The 23,020-nt window shown below is 42.3% G+C and overlaps 1 protein-coding gene across 2 annotated transcripts in view; it reads left to right on the top strand.

Annotated features, from left to right (window-relative positions):
• SEC14L1 (SEC14 like lipid binding 1) overlaps window positions 1-23,020 on the top strand; it is a 43,225-nt gene that overhangs the window by 9,493 nt on the left and 10,712 nt on the right. For both annotated transcript variants that reach the window (XM_012578550.5, XM_030287119.4), the window contains exons 3-8: window positions 14,663-14,812; window positions 15,812-15,943; window positions 18,430-18,558; window positions 18,808-19,042; window positions 19,719-19,828; window positions 20,563-20,752. In XM_012578550.5, coding sequence (XP_012434004.2) covers window positions 14,663-14,812; window positions 15,812-15,943; window positions 18,430-18,558; window positions 18,808-19,042; window positions 19,719-19,828; window positions 20,563-20,752 — 946 coding nt within the window. The remainder of the gene's footprint in view (window positions 1-14,662; window positions 14,813-15,811; window positions 15,944-18,429; window positions 18,559-18,807; window positions 19,043-19,718; window positions 19,829-20,562; window positions 20,753-23,020) is intronic.

Below are 23,020 nucleotides of genomic sequence, written 5' to 3'. Positions count from 1 at the left end.
GGCAACAGCAGAGGGATTGTGGGAGGGAGCAAAGAGAAGCTACTCTTTTGCATTAAAAATGAACTTTATTTAAACTGTTTTAATTATTAATTATACATGTTTAGGCTCTATTAAATTACTGTTTCAAGGTTTTGTTATGGTCAGATTGATGAATTTAAATATCTAAATCTGTGGGGTTATGGATTACTGGATAATTACATCTGTTTTAATTTTGTTGGGATTTATGCTTTCATAACTTGAGTACAGATGCTTTTTGGAATATATGCAGATCAATTTGTGCAGGAGTTGAAAGCTGCACTGCAAACCTCACCATCTCAGCCTGTTTGATAACTTTCTGCTGTGCCTACTGCTGCTGTAGTATTAGATCATATCATGATGTGACAATAATAGATCTCATTTTGTGAGAATGAGTATTTTCCTGGTGATGGTCAGGGTGGCAACGTGCCATTTAGAGTTGTTTATGCCACAGCAAAAGGGAGCAGCTTCCTGATGAGAGCACTTCCTTTCTCGTGTACATTGTGTCCCTTCATTTAGTGTAAAATTCAAATGCCACAGACATTCAGTCCAGTTCAGGCATACCAGGCAGCAGAAGCCTTTCCAGAGGATGGTTTTTTCAGATTATTTCATTCAGTGTGTAAATTATACTGTATAATTTGCAAAACTCTCTTTGCTGTGCAATTCATTGGCTTGTAGATAAGTTCTTCATTACTGAATTCAAGGCACTATGAAATTACTTATTTCTATTGAAGTGTTTCATAGTGTGCAAGGTGCAGCCACTGAAGTTGTAATGAACAGGATTTAAAGCAATTTCACTTGAACTTGTTTGTTCTGTGTTGACTAAACCGATTCATGCTTTTGTTTGCCTTTCTCTGCTGTAAAGGAGGGTGAAGAACAAAGAAATGATTGTCTATAATCTCTGACTTTTAATTTATTTTCACAAAAGAATCAAGTGACTCTTGACTGTTTTTTTTTTTATTATTATTATTGGCTTATCTTATCTAGGTGGTGTTTTCTGTCTGTGTTTTATTGGGGAGCAGATGCAGGGGTGCAGAAGCTGTACCATGCCAGGGATGGATCTTGCACTGGTATTACCTGGTTATCAAGATCTGGATGATGAATTCGGATTTTTATTCTGTCTCTTAATGAGAAGCACAGAACTGGATTGCACCATGAGGCCTCTCTGGCTAGTGCTGCCTTTCAGGCAGTGGCCAAGGGCAGTATCTGCCTCCAGGGGAGAGGATAGGAATGAGATAAACATATGGTAACACTCTTTTAGGATACTCTCTCATCCTGCAGCAATGTGTCTTGACAGCCCTTCTGGTCCAGAATGTGCCGTTGTCAGGAATAACATCTCATGTGCTTGAATTCTTGTGCTCCCAATCCTTTCTGGAGCCCAGTGAACTCTGTGGTGACACCCTCCAGCAGGAGCTGGTGCTTCATGCCACGCTCTGGTAAGAGATGGATCCTTTCCCTCCAGCCTGGCAGAGCTGGCTCAGCCTCACACCTCCTGCTCCTTGTGACAGCAGAGGCAGCACAGCCCAGCCCGGGCTCTCTGTGCTGCCTGCCCTCCTAGACCTGCCAGGGGCCTCCCTCAGGGCTTCAGTGACTCTTTTTCATGCTGCTGATATTCCTTAGTCCAGTAGTTTATAATTTCACATGAGGAATTGCTGCCCTGTACTCTTGGTTTTCCACCATCAGTTTTTTTACCTTTTCAGGGTCTCCTGATGCATCAGACATGGATGTAAGGTGGTTTTTTGTTGCACTTCCTAGCTTGTGATAAATAGGTGCAGGCTCCAGACCCTATCATGCTGCATTTTGATAACATTTCATTGACATTAGTGAATGGTCAAGACTTAATATGATGTACTTAAAAGTTATTAATTGGTTTTCTTAACATAATATGGGTGCTCTCTACCTGGCAGTTGATATTTTGCTGGTCCAAAAGCCAAACCAAAGGCCTTGCTATTTATCTTGAATTTTGTGTTCTGCTGAAGCCCACTGTACTGACAGTCTTGAAAGAGTGAAATCACTGGTACAGTGCTTAGAGGCCAATTGCCTCTGGGCCAAATGAAAACCTGGTGGGTGAAGTCTGAGGCAATGAAGTCAAACCTGTTCCACTGAACCTTCATGGAGGGGGGGAAAAGTCTGGAGACTTTTTTCCCTTGTGCTAGTAAAGTCTTTAACCTCTCAGGCAATGGTTTAATGAGGAATTCTGTGCCCACACTGTAGCAGTGCTGTAGTCATCCTGTCCTCCTCCACTCACAAATTAGATTTTGTCTGCACAGTAATAATTTTATTTAAAACAGCCTAACATATTCCAGATGTTAAACACGTTGTAACAGACCTTCTTATTGAAAGTGTCTGTGATTCTAAGACCAAACAAGTGATGAATACTAATTATAGGACTCATAAACGTGAGGCATGGTACAATAGAGCAGCAAGGAATATTTGACTGTTCTAAAAATAGATCCTCAGTGGACACAGTGAGATTGCAGCTGAATTTTAAAAAACTGCAGAGGAACCAGGCATGCAATTTTGTGAACTGGAAAAGGAAAGAGGAAGCCAAGCACCAAATTCTGCTTTCAGTGTGACAATACCCCGTGCCTGTGAAATGCCTGTTGGCAACAGAGAGTGTGCTTGTAATTGTTCAGCTGCTGTAGGACAAGGAATGGTAATTATAAGAAACGATAGGACAAGCATAATGATTTACAATTGTTTTTATGTATTTCTCTTTAAAAATGCACAGGAAGATATGCTCCTGTGTTATGTAAAGGGCTGTGTATTGCCAGTGTTGCAGAGAATTAGGAAGTGCTTGGGAATAGCTGACATTCCTCAGGAATCACATGCTGGTCTCCAGGCATTTCAGCTTTCCTGGCCTGTCGCCAGCCTTTGCTGTGATGCTCTTTTGGAGGTCAGCCTCTTCTCCAGAGTATTTTAACCTTGAGCCAGAACAGTCGTGTCCTGTGCAATTGGGGTCAGAAGCCAAGTTTCCTCTGGGAGGAACTACTGAAGTTGACTTTAATTGCAGGGCACATTCTGTCACACAAAGTGTTGTGCCCAGAGCTACGTGGCTTCTGGGCCAAACTGATTTCCATCTGTCTTGCTTGGAACACGGGCAGGGAAGGCCTTTTTCTCTGAATATACAATAGCGTTGCAAATGCCTTTGATACAAACAAGTTACAGTGACATTGCAGGTCCATCTGGGACTGCTGTTGCCCCCACGAGGCCAGGTAAGATCTGTGTGTGTTGAAGAGCAGCTTGAAGCAGCACAGCTGTGAAGCCTGTCCTCGGTTTTCCACCTTCAGTCTAGACCAGAGCAATGTCAGTTGTTTTCTAACCAGCAATTTGATATTGGCCTCTCAGTCATAAGCCAGCCTAACCTGAATGGTCAGGCTTTCCCAGCTTACTCCAAAGGAAAGGAAGATTAAAAGGATTTTATTTGCATTCAGCGTGGTTGTTGGGTTTTCTGTCCTTAACCTTTTGTTTTTCTTAAGGAAGGAGTGGTACTTGCCCAACTTCTCTATTCCAGCCTCTCATTTTAGAGGTTCATGTTTCAAGATTGTGCAGAGGCTGCAGTTGAAGTTTGTCTTGCTCGCTCTTCAGTGGAGTGGCACTTGGGCACTTTGGGCTCTCTGGACTTCCCAAAGTGAGGAGGAGAATGAAGGATTCTCTTGTATGTGCCTGGAAGGCAAAGCAGGTGTAACTCTAATTCCTACACAGGCTATCCACTTAATCTTCTGTCCTGCCCTCATATTAAGGTGTCTTTTGAAGATGGACATTAGGTTCCCATACATGAATCAATTATTACACAGTTCCACCTGTGGAAATTTATTTAAGCAAACCACAGATGACTCAGATCTGTTTTAAAGTAACCACTCTTCAAATTAAAGTCATGTTGAGGCATGTCTGCGATTGTTGAAGATCATCTTTTACAGATAGAACATGGAATGTTAACCCTTATCTTCACATCTTTTCGCATCCTTTACCCCCAATATGTTCTGCCTGCTGAATTGATGTACTTTTTGCCGTCAAAACTTTGGATAAAATTGCATTAAATCATCAAAGACCTCATTTTTATCTGGAAGAAGATGGAATCTCTGTATAGCAGAGTGGTTTTCATGTAGTTATGAGCCAGTTCCCTTCCAGTGTCATTCCATGCAACATGCGGCCCCTGTAATTTTGCTGGTAAAACTTCTCTGAGCACTTTTCTGAAATGAAAATGCCTAGAAGTTGAATGGGAAAGGAGCACTGAGGGGGATAGAGTAGAAAGAACCTGCATGGGTGGCTTTACTGGTCCCAGCCCTGATGAGAATTGGGGTTTCTGTGTCTGGCTGTTTCTTTCTGGTGCAGAAAGAGGCTCTTTGCTTGCTCTGCTAAGTTGGTGACCACAGCTGAACAGCTCAGCAGTGAACTACCAGTAAAATTCCACTTACCTAGAAAAGAACCTGTTCTAAATCTCCTGCTTTATTTATAAGGCCTATATTATTTTAATGAAATATTAAAGTAACTTTAGGCATGCTTGAAAACCCTGAACACTGAGGCTGCGATTCCTTAGCTCTGTAGCCAACATATTTGTGCTGCCATACAGAGGAAGTTTGCTGCAGATCTTCCTGTCCCCCAGAAACTCCTTTTTTTCCTCCTGCTTTTTGCCTTTGCTTCTATCCCCTTCCTTGCTTTTGGTTTTGGGCTGTCTTAAGTGGATCTATGCTTTTTTTAGTATAACTCAGATTTGTCAAGAATGCTTAATGAACATATATTGTCAAGTATCTCTGTGGATAAGCTGAGAGTTTTACTGATATTTAGTTACAGGTGCTGTCTAAATGGAGCATTCTTTTAATAAGCTGCTTCTGAAATCCTTTCGATTTCTGGTTTGTGTGCTGGTAGAAAAACACGCACTTCTTTGCCTCACACTTACTTTTCAGAGAATGTAATCTAAAACTCTGAAATGTGTGTAAACTTTTAAAATCACTACAAGGAAACGTGTTTTTTTTCCCCCTGAAATTGTTACTATCTTTTTGATAGTAGGCAGGGTTTGATGTCTGCTGTAACTTACCAGCAGTAGAAAATCAGTTCTAAATCCTGTTCCTGAAAGTGATACTAATATGCATAATCCTATCTAGTTGATTCTTAGCCTGAATTTCTCCAAAACATTCTGTGCAACAGCTACCAGAGATGAATTTGTTGCAGTGTCCTGTGATTGACAACTGAGATAATGTCCCAAAGTCCTCATGCCTGGGGTATGTTTTGTGCAGTAAGAATGTTCTGTTTTCATTAGGACTCCTGATGCTTTCTCTGTGTGATGACCTCAAAGGAAAGAAGTTTAATCACGAACAAGACAAACTAAAATGGGTACCAAATTTGGGGAAGATGGTGTGGATGCTGTGCTGAGTTTCCTTGGAGATCTGTCCACTTTCAGTGACATTTTGCAATGACCTGGAGCATGTAATGAGCAGTGTGGTATTTTCAGGGGTGGACTGGGCAGTGCTGGGTTAATGGTTGCACTCAATGGTCTTAAAGTCTTTTCCAACCAGAATGAGTTTATGATTCCAAGTACATTCCACCTCAGGGGACTCAAAGCCAGCTAACAAAAACTGGCCCGCAGGGTTGCCTTTAGGGCTGTTTAAAATGCCAAGCTATGCATTTGGTCTGGATTTGGAATGTAATTAAAGCCAATGAGTGATCAACACTGTAACCATGGAAAAGCTGCCTGAACCACAGAGAGGAACAAAAATGCCAGTATTTGTGTGTTGGTGCAGTTGCTTTCACTTGGAAGTGCTTTGTAGCAGTTTAACACATGAAAGATGCTGCTATCAGAAATCCAAGCTGGTGTGTGATGTGTAAGCAGCACTCTGTGAGCTGCAGTTTCCTTTATGACACTATTTCAGTGGTATTTAATGATTTTTGTGATTGGCTGTGTGTATCAGCTATGGTTATGCCTGAAATTTAGCATGAAGCTGTTCCTTTTGCACTGCAGAAGACTTGGGAGAGATAAAATAGGTGTGGAGTTGCCTGGATTGTGTCTGCAGAGCTGTGTGGAGATAAAACTCTGTTCTGGCTCTCTTCTGAAAGGTTGTTTTGCTTCCCCATGCACATCCCTGGTGTTCTGGATGAGTGGTGGTAAGTGCTGTTTGAAGCCAGGAACCAAGAAAAAATTGTTCTTACAGTTTTATGGCCTCAGAGTAAGTTAGTGGAGCCAAAGCACAAGGAGAACTTCTGTGCTGTTTCCTGTCTCCATAGAGATTTTTAATTTACTGAATTAAAGCCCTTCATACAAGATCACAAAGCAGTTTTTGAATTTGAGTTTAGTCTGTATACTGGGTTATTTTGTAGTGGTTATGGGCAATGTTCTCATTGTTTTCAGGAATTTGCAGAATGGATGTGAAGCTGAGAGATTTCTTGCTGTGCTTTTCTAGGATTTGAGCAGCAAATTGTCTGCTTGGCATGTGGGTAGGGCTGTTAACCTATTTGGTAGAACAAATAGATATTGTTTGTTCAGTGGTGACATCCACTGAAGACAAGATCACTTTAACAGGTAGAGTCTATTGAAATGTCCAAGAAACTTAACTGGGTATTTACTTAACTTGAAAGTACTGTGGGCTTCTGATACAGCTAAATGTAAAAATTGACAGAGCAGTCCGGCCCTCTTCCTTTTATAGGAAGTAATAAAATCTGAGCTCTTATATAGTTAAGCTAGGGATGAATTTAAATGTGTTAGAATAAATCTGCTCATCCTTTCTTCCTCTTTCTTTATGGACATTCACAAGGCACAAGTGGGTTGTTCATAGCAGTGTAGAGCCTGAAATCCTTTCCAGTGAAACCTGACTAAATCAAGAGAACCCCTTAAACAAGCATAGGCACCAAGAGAAGACGAGGACAAGTAGAGATTATGCTTTTCTGTACACTTAATAAAAGCTTTTCTTCCATGCAGGACTCCTGAGTGACAGAGGAGCTGTTGAGGGCAAGAATTAATGGCTTTGGTAAATGTTTTCTTATTCACCTAATTTTCAACTCCTGCTTTCATGGAGAATTTCTCAGGAATTTCATTTCCATTCCACTGAAGGAGAGGTGAGCTGAGAAAGCTCAATTTGCTGGCTGTGAAGCCAGTTATGCTTTCAGATGCTTTCTTGAGACAAGGATACTGAAAAGAACCTTGTAGCGCTTCATGGTTGCACAAGTCCCAGGGAAGCCCTAGTGGTGTTAATGAAAAGGTTTATGCTGTGACCTTCAGTGTTTGTTGGGTGGAAGGGCAGCTCAGAGCACAGGTTATTACTTAACATCTGTGGGTGTTGGAAGCCTAGGGAGTGCCTAGAGGCTGTGCAGGGCTCTGTAATGTCTGCGAGGTCAGGACTCATTCTGTGTGGGAAGTCTCTCCTGGATCTTCTGAGAAGAAGAGATGTGGATCTGGGCTGTAAATTTGAGAACCACTTCAGTGCAGTAGTATAAATAGAGCATTTGAAGAATCTGAATATCACGCTGCAGTAAGTTTTTGAACCACTAACAGTCTCTCTTTCCAGATACTCAACCTGCAAGCTCTGATCTCTGCCTTGGAGAGCATCCAAGGTTGTTTTTCAAGATTGCTTCTCTTGCTGTTTGAGAAATAATTAGCCTTCAATTACAACTCATGAACAACATCTGTGCAAAGTAGATTCTTGTTAGTACTTGTCTGATTTGTATAATAATGTGTTTGTGTGGTCTATTAAAAACAAAAAAAGAAGACAAACCTCAGAACTTCAAAAACAAAAATCCATTGTAATTGTAGTCCGAGGATTTGATGCATAATTATATAAAACTTTTACAGCCTCCTTTATGAAAATTTTAGATTAACTCCATTGTTTCTGAACTTTAAGGTGGGAGTGTAACTTCTTCAAAGCCGAAGGAGCTGGATCGTTTGGGGCAGTTACTTGGGAATGCTTTGTTTTTGAAAGCTGGAAATGAGCAGTGCTGTAAACTTACACTCTTAATGCACTAAAGATCATTTAATTAGAAAGTTCTAGGTCACTTCTTACACTCGTGTAGTAAACAGGAACACTTTATCCTCTAAAATGGAGCAGAATGTTTGTCTTACCAATATTGACTTGTCCTATTGATTTTTCTGTGTAAGTTGCAGAAGGGTTATTTATTTTACCTTGGATACACTTAATAGCCATCATTAATACTGAGATGGCCAAATTTCATTGTACCAGGGAACAGAGGTGAAGACAATCTATTGTGTTTTTGAATGACTCGTGCCATTCCAGGGTAAAATGCTTTTTTGGACTGTAATGGAGGGACAAAGCAAAGTAAGGTCATAAGGATGCAGTTGTAGGAAGGTGTGATGGGGAGAAAGGAGAATTGTAGAACTTTTTTCCCTGTAGCTTAGAGTAAGGGTCCACTCTCATTTGCCAGGAGAATGTCAGCGCTCATTTTGGGAGTCCTTTGGAACGCACATGGAGCAGCTGTGCCCTCAGAGCTGCCCGCACGGCTCTCAGATGGAGCCAGCTCTCTGCTCCTGACACCCGGCCCAAGTACAGCTCTGCTTGGAAAGGCAGGATTTTCCTCTCCTCTGTGGAATTCTGCTCTGCATGGAGTGGAAGAGCTTTTTCCTGTTGCAAAATGAAAGTACTTAAACAAAGGTATATTTGAATGTGGGGCGTTGTGATTTAGTTTCTCTTTTAACAAACCAAGATGGAACAGTTTTCCTTTTTAATGAATGCTTGCTGCTTGCTTCATCTGTCTTAATTCTTAAAATCTCTGCAGTAGCTCTCCTTCAGGTGAAGAGTTATAATTTTTAATTCAAATTGCTGCTACACAAGGTATTTCCTGATGTACTTTCTAATTACTTCAGTTCAGTGATAAATTGTTAAGCAAACATGTTGTTGATCTTGCTCTGATTGCCAGCAGGTTCACCATTGGTGAATCTTGCTGGAAAAGCTATAGTGTATTTGTTCTAGTTCTATTTGAACACTTTAAACACTTTTTTAAAAGTAGAAATAGCAATGGAAGGCTTAAAGGTTTTTTTTTGTTTTCCCTTTTAAAGTAAGTTGTGTTCTTTGTGCTCTGGCTAATCTTGATGTGCTATAATTTACAGAGAAGTCAAAGGACTGTTAAACAACCTCGTATTTGAGGACCAGAAATGGCACATAAAGGAAATTTTTGTTTAGATGAGACCCAGCCGTTCACAGACAGGCCTGGCCCTGCTGGATTGTCTGTAGTCCCCACGACCCTCAGCTTCAGTCTGTGGAAAAGATGGTGAAGGCTTTAGTTACAGAGAGAGTTCTAGAACCGAGTGCCTGCTGAGCAGCCTTTGTTTCCCAGCAATAAGAGAATAATTCTCTCTTTGGAAATGAGGACATTTAATGAGGTGAAAACACAACGGAGAGAAAAACCACTTAAGCCTCCTGAGCAAGGGCTGCTGTGGAGAGCTGCTCTGAGGAAAGGTCTCTGCACAAAGCCAAGGGGGGCTGTGCTGCTGGGAGCAGGGACCCTGAACGTGTCCTTGCAGGACTTGTCCTTGCAGAGCTGGCCTTACAGAGGAGGCTCTTTGCAGAGAGCTGACTACCTGTGTGTTAAAGATGTTTGTGCTCCCCAACGTGCAGTTTGCTTCACGTTCCCTCTTCCCAATGCCTGGGAGTGTTACCTTAGCACAAACCCTATTTCTGGAGCTCTTTGAGGTGTATCCACTGTAACCATCTGCTCTCTTGCATGCACGCCCCCGAGCTGATCACTGCCGTGTGAGCTGACATCTCTCAGAGCCACTGGCACCGAGATCCCACTGCTTTGTTCAAGTGTCACCATTTTTATACTGCTTTGAACAAGTGTCATGATTTTTATACGTATATATGGATTGGGAAGGGAGTGATAGAGAGCTCTGAACAGCAGAACACAGGGCATGAAAAGTTATTTGCTGATCTGTGAGAAATTGTTTCTTTCCAATCCAGAACTGTTTCTTTTCAAGTTCAGCTGCCAAGAATTTGAAACCTCTTGGTTGGCCTGCAATGGGTCACTGCTTTTCCTATTGATCTGCAGTGCTCTAATGCGAGGGGAGGAAGGGATACAGTGCTCTGCAGGAATGATCAGGCTCCTGGAATGCAGCCTCTGGAGCCAGGGCAGCATCCTGCTTGAGTGACCTTTCTTGTGTTTTTGAATAATTCAAAAATCCCTACACTGGAAGCGGATAGGGGAGCACAGTGAACTTTGGTATGCACTTGCACATTGGTACCCACACATGGTCAGGCTCTGCAGGCAGAAATTGAAGTTAACACTGAGTGCTGCAGATGAGATTTTGGACTGCAAGGATGAATCTGTTAGTGGGGTCTCTTGAGGTGCCCTTGGAGAATGTGGTGCTGCTCTTGGAATCTTGCTCAGCCAATAATTTTTGGCAGAAAGCATCAAAAAGAAATAAAACATCTTAACAGCTTGATTCATGCCATTAAGATGTTAAAGCACTCAATATGCTTAATTGTCCAAATGGTAATTGAAATTCCTCTGTATTTCACCAGGTTAGAATTTCTCATTTCAGATTGCTTTATTTAATACTTTTATTTGGAGGATTCACCTACTAAAACAGCATAGCATAAGATTGCTTGGAATATTTTTTTCTTCTTCTTTAAAGTGTACAAGTTAGTTTTGAGTAATTTTTAATGGAAATACTAAATAATCCCTGTCCTGGAAGGCAGGAGACTGGGAATATATTAATCTGGCCAGAGAAGCTGAGTAATTTATTTGCATGAATGACTGACTCTCCCTACTGAGGACTGAGCACATGCTTATTATCAAGGTATTTTATTAGCCCTAGGCATGGTTTCAGAAGCAAAAAGGCAGAAATCTTTGAAAACTGGGCTGGGGGGGGTTCATACCTAAGTGCTGTTTTAAAGGTGGTATTTTGAAAAGAACTTGTTGTTCCTGATACTTGAATTCCAAAATCTAAGGGCCGTGGCAGCAAGCACAATTCCCTTGGCTATGAACAGCGACTGCAATGGGTTTAAAATAGTCTGACTTCTGAATTGCTTTCATGTCTTCACACTCAGCTGAAATACTAGCAAGGATAAAAGTGGAATAAATCCTGTTATTTTGACTCTACTCTGAGCATGAGTTGCTAAGGGAAGCAGTTGGAAAAGAAGCTTTATTACAGTGCTATTTTGGTTGAAATTATGCTTGTCAGTGCTCTTGCTTGTTAACATGCTTTAAGAAAGTTAAATTTGCAGTTCAAGCTGCTTCACCAGACTGTGTTTTTCTTGATGCACAATGCAACTTCTAATGGATCAGAGTACACAAATGTTCCAGAGGCTGGTGGGAAATGTAAAAGTACATTATTGAGGAACTGCAGAATTGCAGGGTCAAAATCACTTTTTGTAAGATCTGTACACAGGTGTCTCGGCCACGGGGGTGTTGTGACTTCACGTCGAGCCCAGCAGCAGCTGCAGAGCTTTTGGGATGAGCACATCTCTGCTTTTGCCTTGTGCTCCGTGTCAGTCTCCACACACCCTGGGTGCTAAATGTGACAGTAACAGTGTCACGTCCTTGAAACACCATTCCTGGGTGCATTTAGTTTTTCACTCTTGCATGGAGCCCTTCAGGATTTTCTGCAGCTGCTTCTCTTTTGAGGAACTAATTGTCTTTGATTGTGTCTGTACAGTGAAATTGGAACACTGAGACAAAGGTGTGGAATATCTGATTTTATGTGTGAAGAGAGACCTATCTGTCCAGGTTTCACCACAATGCTGTCATATAAGGAAGGAGCAATATTTTATAATAAACTGCTTTATCAGCCTGCTGGAGGAACACTGCATCATGCAGTTCAGTTATTTCCTGTCTGCAAAGCTGGATTTGAGACAAAATTTCTGGTTCAAAACACTTCAATAATGCAGCAAAATCCCTTCAGTTCTCTTGGAAAATAAAAGCAGTGTTTGATCTTTCTTTAATTTTCTCATGCTCTTTGAATAGCTCCAGTCGTGGCCATGCATGTGCTGCTCTGCCTCACGTGGCTTTTGTGGTGTTGTACCACAAATTACAGGTTTTCTTCCTGTGAGGTTGGTTCATGATGAAACTTGTGTCAGTGTCCTGTAGCCTTTAGCAGCTTTTCCCTGCCCACTCTGCACTGTGAAAGTGCAGTTTGTCCCTCGTGGAAGATGCAGCTGTGCTTGAAGCAGGTTGAATATTTTGACGTGGCCATGGTTATTTTATTTATTCCAACTGGGCTGTGCTGAAGAATGGTGCATTACAAGGATGTATTAGCAGTAGAACATAAATAAAATCTGATTTAAGAGCCCAGTAAAATTGGCTGTGAACAGTTTTCTCTGTGTATGTTCTCTACAGGGAGAAAGAATCCTGAATCACTGTTAATCTCAATTACTTTGCTGTGAGCATTCAGCTTGCCAGCTTTTGGCAGATAATTATTTCATTCTCTTCCAAACTGAACACATTCAATTCAGTCTTGCCATTTAGAACAACACATTCTTCTTGGGCATTTTTTTGTTCACAGTTCAGGAGCAGGTAATGCTCTGAGCAAATGTCCACAGGGCAAACATGAAGTGTTTGGAGGACTAAGATGGGAAATGTGTCAATATGTGCAATTCAGGAGACTTGCAAAAGCTTCGGCATAAAGGGGGCTGTTCAGATGGGAAAACTTGTCATCCAAAGGTAAAAAAGACTTTGAAAAAAGTGAGAAAAATAGATCCCTACTAGATACCTGCCTATTAGATATCTACTGACCTTGCTCTCCTGTCTATAAAATAATTGTAACACAAGGTCCTCAAAATAAAAGTATTAAATGAAGCAATCTGTAAATGAGAAATGCTTCTAAATTCTGGTTCTTCTAGAAATGGTTTCTCTTTCTGACTTCAACAACGTTTAACTACAACAAATTTTAACTACATTGCAGTTAAAATATGGATTAATTGATGAAGAATGCTGACACTTTTCAGGGAGAGGGCTGAGCTACTAAAATGTACAGCCTTCTGTCCAGAACAAGAGCCTTGTAAAAGAAATACAGCTTCTTTGCCATACCAACAGGGCAAAAGAAACTTCTTATTCCATGTTAATAGGACCCATCCTCCCTTTGTCTCGGAGCTGTGAAACATTTTCTCCTCAGTGCTGACTCTGTTGTGTTACAGCACTGATGCTGTGCCCCTGCTGTGTGCACACATCTCTGAGCTCAGGAATGATTGCTGCTCTCCAGCCTAACCCAGCCAGCTGTGCTCAGTGGGGTCTGCAGCAGGGAGTGTGTGTGACCCTTCCCTGGCTGCCCTTCTGCTGCCTTACCGAGCAGCTTTATGAACTCAGGACAGTCATGCTGCAAAAATGGTTTAAAAATATGCACGAGGGGAAAAAAGCTGACACTGTTTTAGTGCCTTGCACCACTGTCACCATAGTAACACTGCCTTCAAACTAGGATTGAGCACTGGTAATAAACTGAAGTATTTTAATTGTTCTATAGGGAGAATTAAGAGACCTTTTCTGTTCCAGCCCCACCATTGCATACTTTGTGCAGCTGCTGCTGGTTTTGTTCCCCACCCTTTCCCTCTTGGTGCTGCAGCCCAGTTGTTTTCAGAGTAGTTGAAATCATCTAAAAGGACAGAGTGGATATTTTACTTCTTTTAAAGATTGGTTTCATGATGCTTTCTCAGATTCACTTTATCTACGTTTTCTTCTGCACTGGGGCATCTTGCAATATCCTACCTCTTCACCAAAGCCAATGGGGTTCTTATAGTAGCAAAAATGAAGGAATTCACAATATGGAAAGCAGGCTAAAGAATTAGTTGCTTAATTGCTACCCCATGAGGGAAAAAAAATAAGGCCAAAGAGAAGTAGAGATACATCAGAGACTGAGAAAGAAAAGGGAAAAAAAAAAAAAAAAAAAGAGCTGCCTTGCTGCCTTGTACTCTCCAGCCACAGTGGTTTTACAATCAAAATTCAACAAGTTTGCTAGTGGGGATAACACCCATTTTCCTCTGACTTGTTTTATTGATCTCAAATCCTTAACTCTCCTGTCTACGTCTGATTTAATACCATCTTTTCTGTGTGTCAAATATTTAAGGGATGAAGTTATTTACATGCCTGTGTTTTTTAACCAAAGCTGTTGCTAACTCTGCACTGTTGCAAGAAGTTTTACATTTTCAGAAGTGTGAAATGAGCTCATTGTATTTGACTGTTGTTGGACAAAACTGGGAACTGATAAACTGCAGTGAAATCATTAGGAACGTTCTGTGCCCAGGGAGCTTGAGCGCTCTATTAGCTTAAGAAATAGCTTTTAAAATGTTTTTATTAGACCTTGGGGAGCTGTATGAAATCCCTCTAGACAGCTTGGTGAAACACCGGTAATTAGTAAGTGGGTTTTTTTTAATCCAAGACATAATTGTTTTGTCTTGTGGTATTTTAGAACTGGAGGGTCTGATTTTCCTGTTATCAAGGGGGTTGTCATGGTACAGAATGAATAACTTCCTTTTCAGAGGGAGGGGAGGAATGGGTTATTTTGTGTGGTTTAAAAACTGCCTTACTGGCAAGGAACATATTAATAACTGGATTGTTTGGAATGCACTGTGACTCAGCTGTAATGTGGATTCAGGAAGGCTTGGCCCCTTCCATGGAAGCTCTGAAGGGCATTGAGTCTCCAAATGCTGGAGTAACTCTGCACACCCTTAGCAGTTAATGGTGATGTTTGTTTGCTCTCTTTCCATCGTGACAGGCGTATGAAAGGAGGTTTCCTACGTGCCCTCTGATCCCCATGTTTGTAGCCAGTGACACTGTAAATGAGTACAAGAGTGAGGATGAGGCCATCCACGTGATTGAGCGGCGCTGCAAGCTGGACATCGATGCACCACGGCTGCTGAAAAAGGTGATGAGCTTTTGAAGTGCCTGGTTTGTACTTCTGGATATCCCTTCACCTGAATACTGCACTGTCTTGGTTTGAACAGACAGGTGTCTGCTAAGGAAGGCAGGAGCCTCCCTTGAAATGGAAAATGTAAACCAACTCCCTCTGAATTATTGTAACTTTGAAATTAAGGGGCTCTCAGGCAAAGATGCGGGAATAAGAATAACAGTTCTTTATTAGGAAAACTAAAAATACAAATGTAATAGTACAAATAAAAAAACTACTGCCAGAGTCAGAACAGGCCCTGAGCCCCTGTGTGTCAGGGAGGTGGCAGCAGTCCCATCCCAGGGTGGCTCAGCCCTCCTGCAGTGCCAGCTGTGCTTCTGCTGGAGCAGGATCCTGCACAAGGGGGGAGTTTTCCTCTGCAGCTCCAGGGCTGGGGGAGATGGGCCTGGGCTCCTCTGGGAATGCAGTGGGGAAGAAAGCTGCTCCTCTGGGAATGCAGTGGGAAGAAAGCTGCTCCTCTGGGAATGCAGTGGGAAGAAAGCTGCTCCTCTGGGAATGCAGTGGGAAGAAAGCTGCTCCTCTGGGAATGCAGTGGGAAGAAAGCTGCTCCTCTGGGAATGCAGTGGGGAAGAAAGCTGCTCCTCTGGGAATGCAGTGGGAAGAAAGCTGCTCCTCTGGGAATGCAGTGGGGAGAAAGCTGCTCCTCTGGGAATGCAGGGGACAAAGGCTGCTGTGCTGTTCCCAGGTCAGATTGGATCCAGGTAGGAATGTTTGGCTCCTCCCCTGGGCTCAGCATCTCCCCATGGGATGATGGAATTTTCTCAGCCATGCAGGGACACTCAGTGGCCATGAACAGCAGAGATCTCCTGGAGGGAGGGTTGGGTGTGGGAGAGATAAAGCAAACTGCCCAAAGAGCAGCAGATAACTGAACTGCTCCTCCTCTAACAGAAAGGAATATAATACCCCTATTTCCAACCTAAGACATGTACCTTAACAGAACCTGTCCCTCTTCCCCAGATTGCAGGAGTGGACTACGTCTACTTTGTGCAGAAGAACTCTCTGAACAGGCGAGAAAGGACTCTGCATATAGAAGCCTACAATGAAACCTTCTCTAACAGAGTCATCATTAATGAGCACTGCTCCTACACAGTGAGTAACAACAGCCCCTTTCTGGGGCTGCAGATGGAGCCAAGGCACTGTTCAGATCTCAGGGCTCAAACAGAGCTTGGGTTGTTCCTGGTTTCTGCCTTGCATGAAAAAATAACCAACATGTGGGAAATTAATTTGTAGAGAATTTGTAGAGAATGTATGCATCTATGCAAACCTTGAGATAAGAAATGCTGACTTAGAAATGCCATGGAACAGGACACACATTGTTGAGAGACAAGTGGAACTAGAAACAAATTTGAAAAGATGGCCTTGCAATGAAGACTGGATACTTTGGAGAAATAGAACTATGAAAGATGCATTGTAGTAGGACCCACAAAGTGTAATTTTAGATGATTGGCTTTAAGGCATTTACAGCATGTTGTGGCACAAACTGATAGGCCAAGAAATGCTTATAATGTATTGTAATTAGGAAATAGTTTGCTTCTGATTGTGATGGCATGAATTACAACATCTGTATTGTCTCACTCTTCAAATGAGACTGAAAATGGAATAAAAGATTTTAAAACACCTCTCAGTTACCCTATCTCTGGGTCAGAAAAGAGCTTAATCCAGCACCAACACACTGCCCTGAGTGATAATTGTTAGTGTAAAATGTAATACACTTGCCTCAAAAACTGAGACATGTTTGGCACCCTCTTGCATGAGCATCTTCTCAGAGAGCAGAACACAACATAATTTGCTGTTTTTGACAGCTCTGTTTAGGCAAATCTGTGCTTTGTAGCAGCAGTGTGGGACTTGATGAGGCTTTTGACACCCTGACAGAACTGCTAGAGGAAAGTTCAGCTGATTTGCCTTCTGCTCAGCTCAGGCAGGAGTTCACTGAGTCAGCTATGTGTTTTAACCTACCTTTTCTCATTGTTCTTGGTCTTCAGTGCAAATGTTGATGCAGAGGAGTCTGGTGGCAGGCCTGCTGCTCTGCTCTGGTCATGGTTTATTTCTGAATGAGTCAGCTCACCATCATGGGCTCTTACAGCATGTACTGTAGCAGTAGAACTTCAAATTGATGTTAAAGGTCAGGTCAGAGCTAACAAACGTGACTGATTTATCTGTATTGTAGCACTCTTTCTAGGTCAAAACATTTTCTGTTGTGTTTAACCTGTGGTTAAAAGATCACTGGGTGCCAAGCCCACTTGACACTATTATCTAATATTTTTATGATTATTTCTTCTGTAGCTTCCAGGGTAAATTTAAGAATACTCTTCCACTTACCTGCAGTTTTTATGTGAAAGCCCTGTTTAAACAGGGGAAGTGCTGTACAGAAAAGTGCATGTGGTAAATATGTACAAAACACAGCACTTCTCTATGGCCATTTGCTCTACTCAATTGAGAAATTAGGTAAATACAAAACCAGGTTTTTAATGGAATAATAAATTGTTTCTAAAAGGTCACTTTTATTAAAGGTAACTTATAATTGAATCTATGAAAATACAGGAAGATTCTTAAATTATGTTAATATGAGTTGTACTTACTGAGGCTGTACAAGCTATCCCTGTACCTCCCATTCCCCAATGCAGAAACAGAAAATGAAGGTAAAAGGGTTCTTTTTTTTTCTGCAGTTGTCTCCTCATAAAGTGTTGATCCTGTTCTTAGTCAAATTAGGCCTGTTTTGAGGGGGAAGGAAACCCTAAGGCATTGGGCTAGGTACGTGCTCAGAAATCTAGCCTTTTGTGATGTTTTTATAATGACAAATTCAGAGCCCAGCCTAGAAACTTCCTGAACAAATCTATTTCAGCTGAAGAGAGTTTAAAAACCAGCTTTTTTGTAACAGTATCAGCATCAATTGTAGAACTGTTTAGGTTGGAAAAGCCCTTTAAAACGGAGTCCAACTGAAAGTCTGTTTCAGGATCATGCCAGTAAAGCAAGAGATAAGCTAAGAGGGAAGGAGTTAGCTGAGTGAGGAGTGTGTACTTCTTTCTGTGGCATCATCATGGGAGGACAAACTAAAACAGTTTTCATTCTGCAGAATGCTAAAGTACCTGCTAGGTCAGTGTGGGAACAGTGTTTCGGCTGTCCCTTGGAAACATTTGGGAGCGCTGCCCCTGCCCTTGCTGCAGGGCTCAGCCTGGCTGAGCTGGCCCTGGGCTGTCAGCCACAGCAGAGTTCCCTGTGGAGGCTTTTACCCTGTTCCACACACACCCAGCCCTTATCTAGACTGAGAGACTGTACAAATGTGCACTCCTCTGGCTCTTGGCTGGTGCATTTGTGCTTCTCCACCCTCCCCTTTCTTGTTAAGACCAAAAAAAAAAAAAGGGCTGTGGGACAAAAGCTTCTCAGCTTTTTGTCCTTTGGTGTTGCCTCTTCCCAACTGTGAATCAAGGCAAGCAAGACACTGCAAATTCCACTTGAATGTTTTTGACTCTGTGAACCAGAAAAAACAGACTGTAAAACCAGAAACATTTCAAATGTTGTGAGGGACAAAAAAACCCTAAATGGAAAACTGAGCTGTATGATCTTTTGACTTTTAGGTTCATCCTGACAACGAAGATTGGACCTGTTTTGAACAGTCGGCAAGTCTGGATATCAAATCTTTTTTTGGTTTTGAAAGCACAGTGGAAAAGATTGCCATGAAGCAATACACCAGCAATATTAAAAAGGTTAGCCTGCAGTTGGGAAGGATGTGCCTGGCTCCAAGTTACCAAAAGACAATGAGGCTGCTGCTAAGTAACAGGCTGCTCTGCTCAGAAGCCTGGGCTGCTTTGCTAAGGGCCTGGGGCAGTGTGTCTGTGTAAGGGCTGTTTCAAGTGAAATCTTTAGAGGTCTGAGCACTTAATTTTCAGCCCAATCCTTTCTGTGTCTAAATGTGTGGGTTTTTCAGTAGCTGAAGTAAATTTTCTTTTTTGAAGGGAAAAGAAATAATAGAGTATTACCTGAAGCAGATGGAGGAAGAAGGAATAACCTTCGTCCCTCGCTGGACTCCTCCTGTTGCATGTAAATCAGAGAGCAGCACATGCCACCCAAGGAGACCAGTGTCACCTGCCATTAATATCCCAGAGTCTGCCACAAAGGAGGGCTTGAGCAACAAGGAGATCCTCAACACCTCCAGCAGCCCCTCGGAGCCCACCGCAGGAACGCCCGATGGTATGGGGATCTGATGTGTTTTACTGGGAAGCTTTGTACTGGGGAGGCCCTCAGCACTGGGCAGCTTCTCCTGGGCAGCTGAGGAGTTCCACATTGCTCCTGAGTTGGTGACATGCTGTGTTCAAGCGTGGGCTCACCAGGCAGTGACATGTGGCAGAGCTCAGGCAGCTGTTACGGGCTGAGCTCGTGAGTAGAGATCAGGTATGAGCAGAAGAACTCTGCTGTTCATTGGGTTGCAAATGAACAGTCTGCTCTTACCCTGAAATTCAGGGATGGATGTAACTATAGGAAGGATTGGGAGGAAACAGCTGAAACTTCCCTAGACAGTCTTCTGGGAATTTGGGAAAATTCTTGCACTGGGAGATTGAAACCTCTCTAAGTATTTCTAGAAGTAGCAAGCCCAGTGGGTGCTGTGGATTGATGAATCTGAGTACACTGGCAAAATGCTTTTACAAATGTCTGCTTTTGCTCCTTCCTTAGCTGCAGAAGGAGAATTTTATCTTCTTCATGAAGATGACTGTGTTTGTTGCTTTGCTCATCTTTTCATTGATTCAAAGGAACTTTATTCGGTTCTGACTGCGCCTAACACAGCAGCCACTTTGAGACAGCAACAAATCAGATCATGTGCTGCTTGGTCAGGTCAGGATCGCACTGATCACCTGTAATCTCTTTTTAGATAAGCTGGATGCAGACTACATCAAGAGGTACCTGGGGGACCTGACCCCGATGCAGGAGAGCTGCCTCATCCGCCTGCGGCAGTGGCTGCAGGAGACGCACAAAGGCAAGGTGAGTTCCTGGGGGTGTCCCCTGCCTCAGAGTGTGTGACACACGAGGTGGGCCCGAGGAAACCTCCTGCCACACCCCCTGGGGCTGACTCTTTCTGCTAAGTGGCTCTCCATGATCAAAACCTAAATTTAAGCAGTGGCAATAGGAGGAGCTCATTGTGATTGTCCAGCTGACTTTGTAGCTGCGGTGCTTCAATAATTAGCTTGAAAGCCTCTCAGACTGTCAGTTTAACTGCCACAGGGGAATAGCATCAGTTTTATAAGTCTTCCTGGTTTCTACAATGACCTTATTTTTACATTTGTTTGTTTTGGCCAAACATCATAGTCTTAAATACTGAAACACGGATAGGAGTGGAGCACTGATAGCAAGGCTGGGATATTTCCAGTACCTTGTGATTTGCATGTGTGTCTCAGCTTCTTCTAACCTAACAATAAAACACAGTTTGTGTTCTGTCCTGATTTATTTAAATTGGACTGCCTTGGTATGGTCATAGAGGTGGAAATGATTACATTAGAGTTCATGAAATTTTTATGTCCCTTATGAAGGTAGCTGCAGTGCCTGACAGGGCTTGTGATTTTGTTCCAAACAAAGGCTGATTTTCTTGAGTAACTCCCAGTGTTACACACCATCCTCATGCATTGGTGCAGGGCTGCACATTTTTCAGCTTCTATTGTTTGGACTTCTGTTCTTGTTTCAAACCTTGAATACAAAATTTGGTTTGGTTTTGTTAATAGATCCCAAAGGATGAACACATTTTAAGATTCCTGCGTGCCCGGGACTTCAACATCGACAAAGCAAGAGAGATCCTTTGCCAATCACTGACTTGGCGTAAGCAGCACCAGGTGGATTATATTCTGGACACCTGGAATCCTCCCCAGGTGCTCCAGGATTACTATGCAGGAGGCTGGCATCACCATGACAAAGGTATGGTTTCAGTAAAAAATACATATTGAACAGGCTTTTTACCTTTTGAATCAAAGGTGATAGTTGTCCCTCTGTTAACTAGAGGTGGCTGGTTAGAACTTCTCAGTTGTTATGTACTAAAGACACTTAGATTGATAGAATGTTTTGAGCTGAAAGGGAATTTAAAATAATCTTGCTCCATCTCCCTGCCATGGGCAGGGACACCTTCCACTAGACCAGGTTGCTCAGAGCCCTGTCCAACCTGGCCTTAAACACTTTCAGGGCATCCACAGCTTCTTTGGGCAGCCTGTTCCACTGCATTGCCAGCCCTTAGGTGCTGGAAGCAGAGTCCTGGATCAGAGTCTTTCTGACTAATACTGACATACTCAAATCTGCTTTGCCAGGAGCTTAAAAAAAGTGATTAATTGCGCTTCTCTAGTGCTCTGAGGTGCTTAGAAGGGTGTTAGGCAAATGCTGAGTGTGCTCTTTCAGTGATTAAAAGGTGTTTGTAAATAAGTGTATCTTCATAATCAATTTATTTCTGAAGTCTGCTGATGGCATAAATGAATATTTATTTGGTGTTACAGTCAGCTTAATGATGAGAAGTGGAATGTTGCAAAAACATCAAATAGAGCAGGTTTGTTTAAGAAGAGAAGAAGCTTTGGCTGAATTCCCTTTGTGCTGTGAGCCACAGCCTGACACAGTCCCCTGTCCCTCTGCTTTATCGTGCACTCATCTCTCCTTGCTAATACATACACAGAAATGAAACACGCTGGAATTTGTGGCTTGAGGCAAGCTGGGCTCTTTAGATAAGGAAATGATCTCTTACTGTGAGCGATCTGTGCTCTGATTGAGTCTGTTCCCACCAGGACCCGTTGTTTCTGCTCAGCTCTTCCTTTTCCAAGCAGCATATGAAACAGGGCAGGATGCTGTCAGCAGTGGTGGCCAGGAGACAGGGAGGACACAGCAGAAGTTTAATCACAGAGCTTGAATGGCTCTTCCCTGCTGCTCTGTGTTTGACAGACCTCAAACTGAGAAAACGGAAAATGAGAATGTGCTCGTAAAGATTGTAGGGAAAAAGACCTGTTAATAAGTTCTGCCTTTCAGCCCGTTCCTTGTCTGTCCTTTGCAAATACTTCCTCTGTCAATTGCACACAACTGGGTCCTGCCAGTGAGCAGAAAGGTGCAGAATGCATCAAAGGCTTGTTTAATGTTCTTCTGAGAAGTTCTGCAGTCTTGTGGTGAACTTCATGCCCCCTCCCTTCCCCTGCAGTTCCTTTGATCTCTCTTGGAGCATGCCCACAAGTAAAGCACGGCTTTGTCAATAATGGAAACGCCATTTCAGAACTGAACAGTTCACTATAATTTAAAACTTTACAGTGGTAGGTTCTTTTTTTAAATCCTCTTTTCTAGTATTGCTCCTTTCCTCCTACGTATGCTAAATGTGCCACACTTAAGCTGGCTGAATGCTGTGTGGTTTTTAGTGCTACAGCAAGGGCAGCAGTGATAATGAAGCATGTTGTCTAGAATGAGCTATCAGTGCTAAAGAAAGGAAGTTATTATTTTGGCTTGCAATTAGCACAGATTTCTATACATCTGAATGGCTTTTATTTTGACAGGAATGCTTCAATCTAATGTCTTTTTAAAACCACAAAGCTCTAATGGAATAGAAATTGTACAGTGATAACAAAGCACTGTCAGCTGAGAGTCTCCTTCATGTGTCATTTGGGTGGACAGGGTTACTGAGCTGTTAGTTTGGGTTTGGAGGCATCTGTGTCTGGGAGGGAGGGAGACCTGCTATGAAGCTTAATAGCAGTTTTTGTTTAGTGTTTCAAAAGCTAAACAGTACATTCCAAGATAAGTGTGTGCCAATGTTAAAATAACATTTTCTTTTAGTCCACCTGATAAAACATAAAACACTCTGAACTTCCATGGGGGCTGTATCTTTGCCAAATAAATAACTAGCCTTGACTCTGCAGTTTTGGTTGTTTGTTGGTTTTTTTTAATAGTGTGTTTTTTGTAGCTTCTCTCCTTGTGTCCCAAAGGACTTAATGATAATTTGATAACCTCTCTGGCAGCTGTTGGAGGGGAGTGAAGCTGCATGGACAGCAAGACTTGAGGGAGATTTTTATGTAGAAAGCTTCCTCTTTTTCTTCTTTTTATATTGCATGCTAACATACTCACTTTTATAAGCTGGTGATTGTTTAGCTGTGCATTAGAATATATGAAGCAAAGCTTAACAAGTATATCACAACTTTAGAGGGAGGCTGGGAGCTGTTTTGTGCAACA

Source organism: Taeniopygia guttata, chromosome 18, assembly GCF_048771995.1.
Source record: "Taeniopygia guttata chromosome 18, bTaeGut7.mat, whole genome shotgun sequence".
Lineage (NCBI taxonomy): Eukaryota > Metazoa > Chordata > Aves > Passeriformes > Estrildidae > Taeniopygia > Taeniopygia guttata.
Note: the sequence above shows the minus strand (reverse complement) of the source record. Positions and strands in the feature narration are given on the sequence as shown.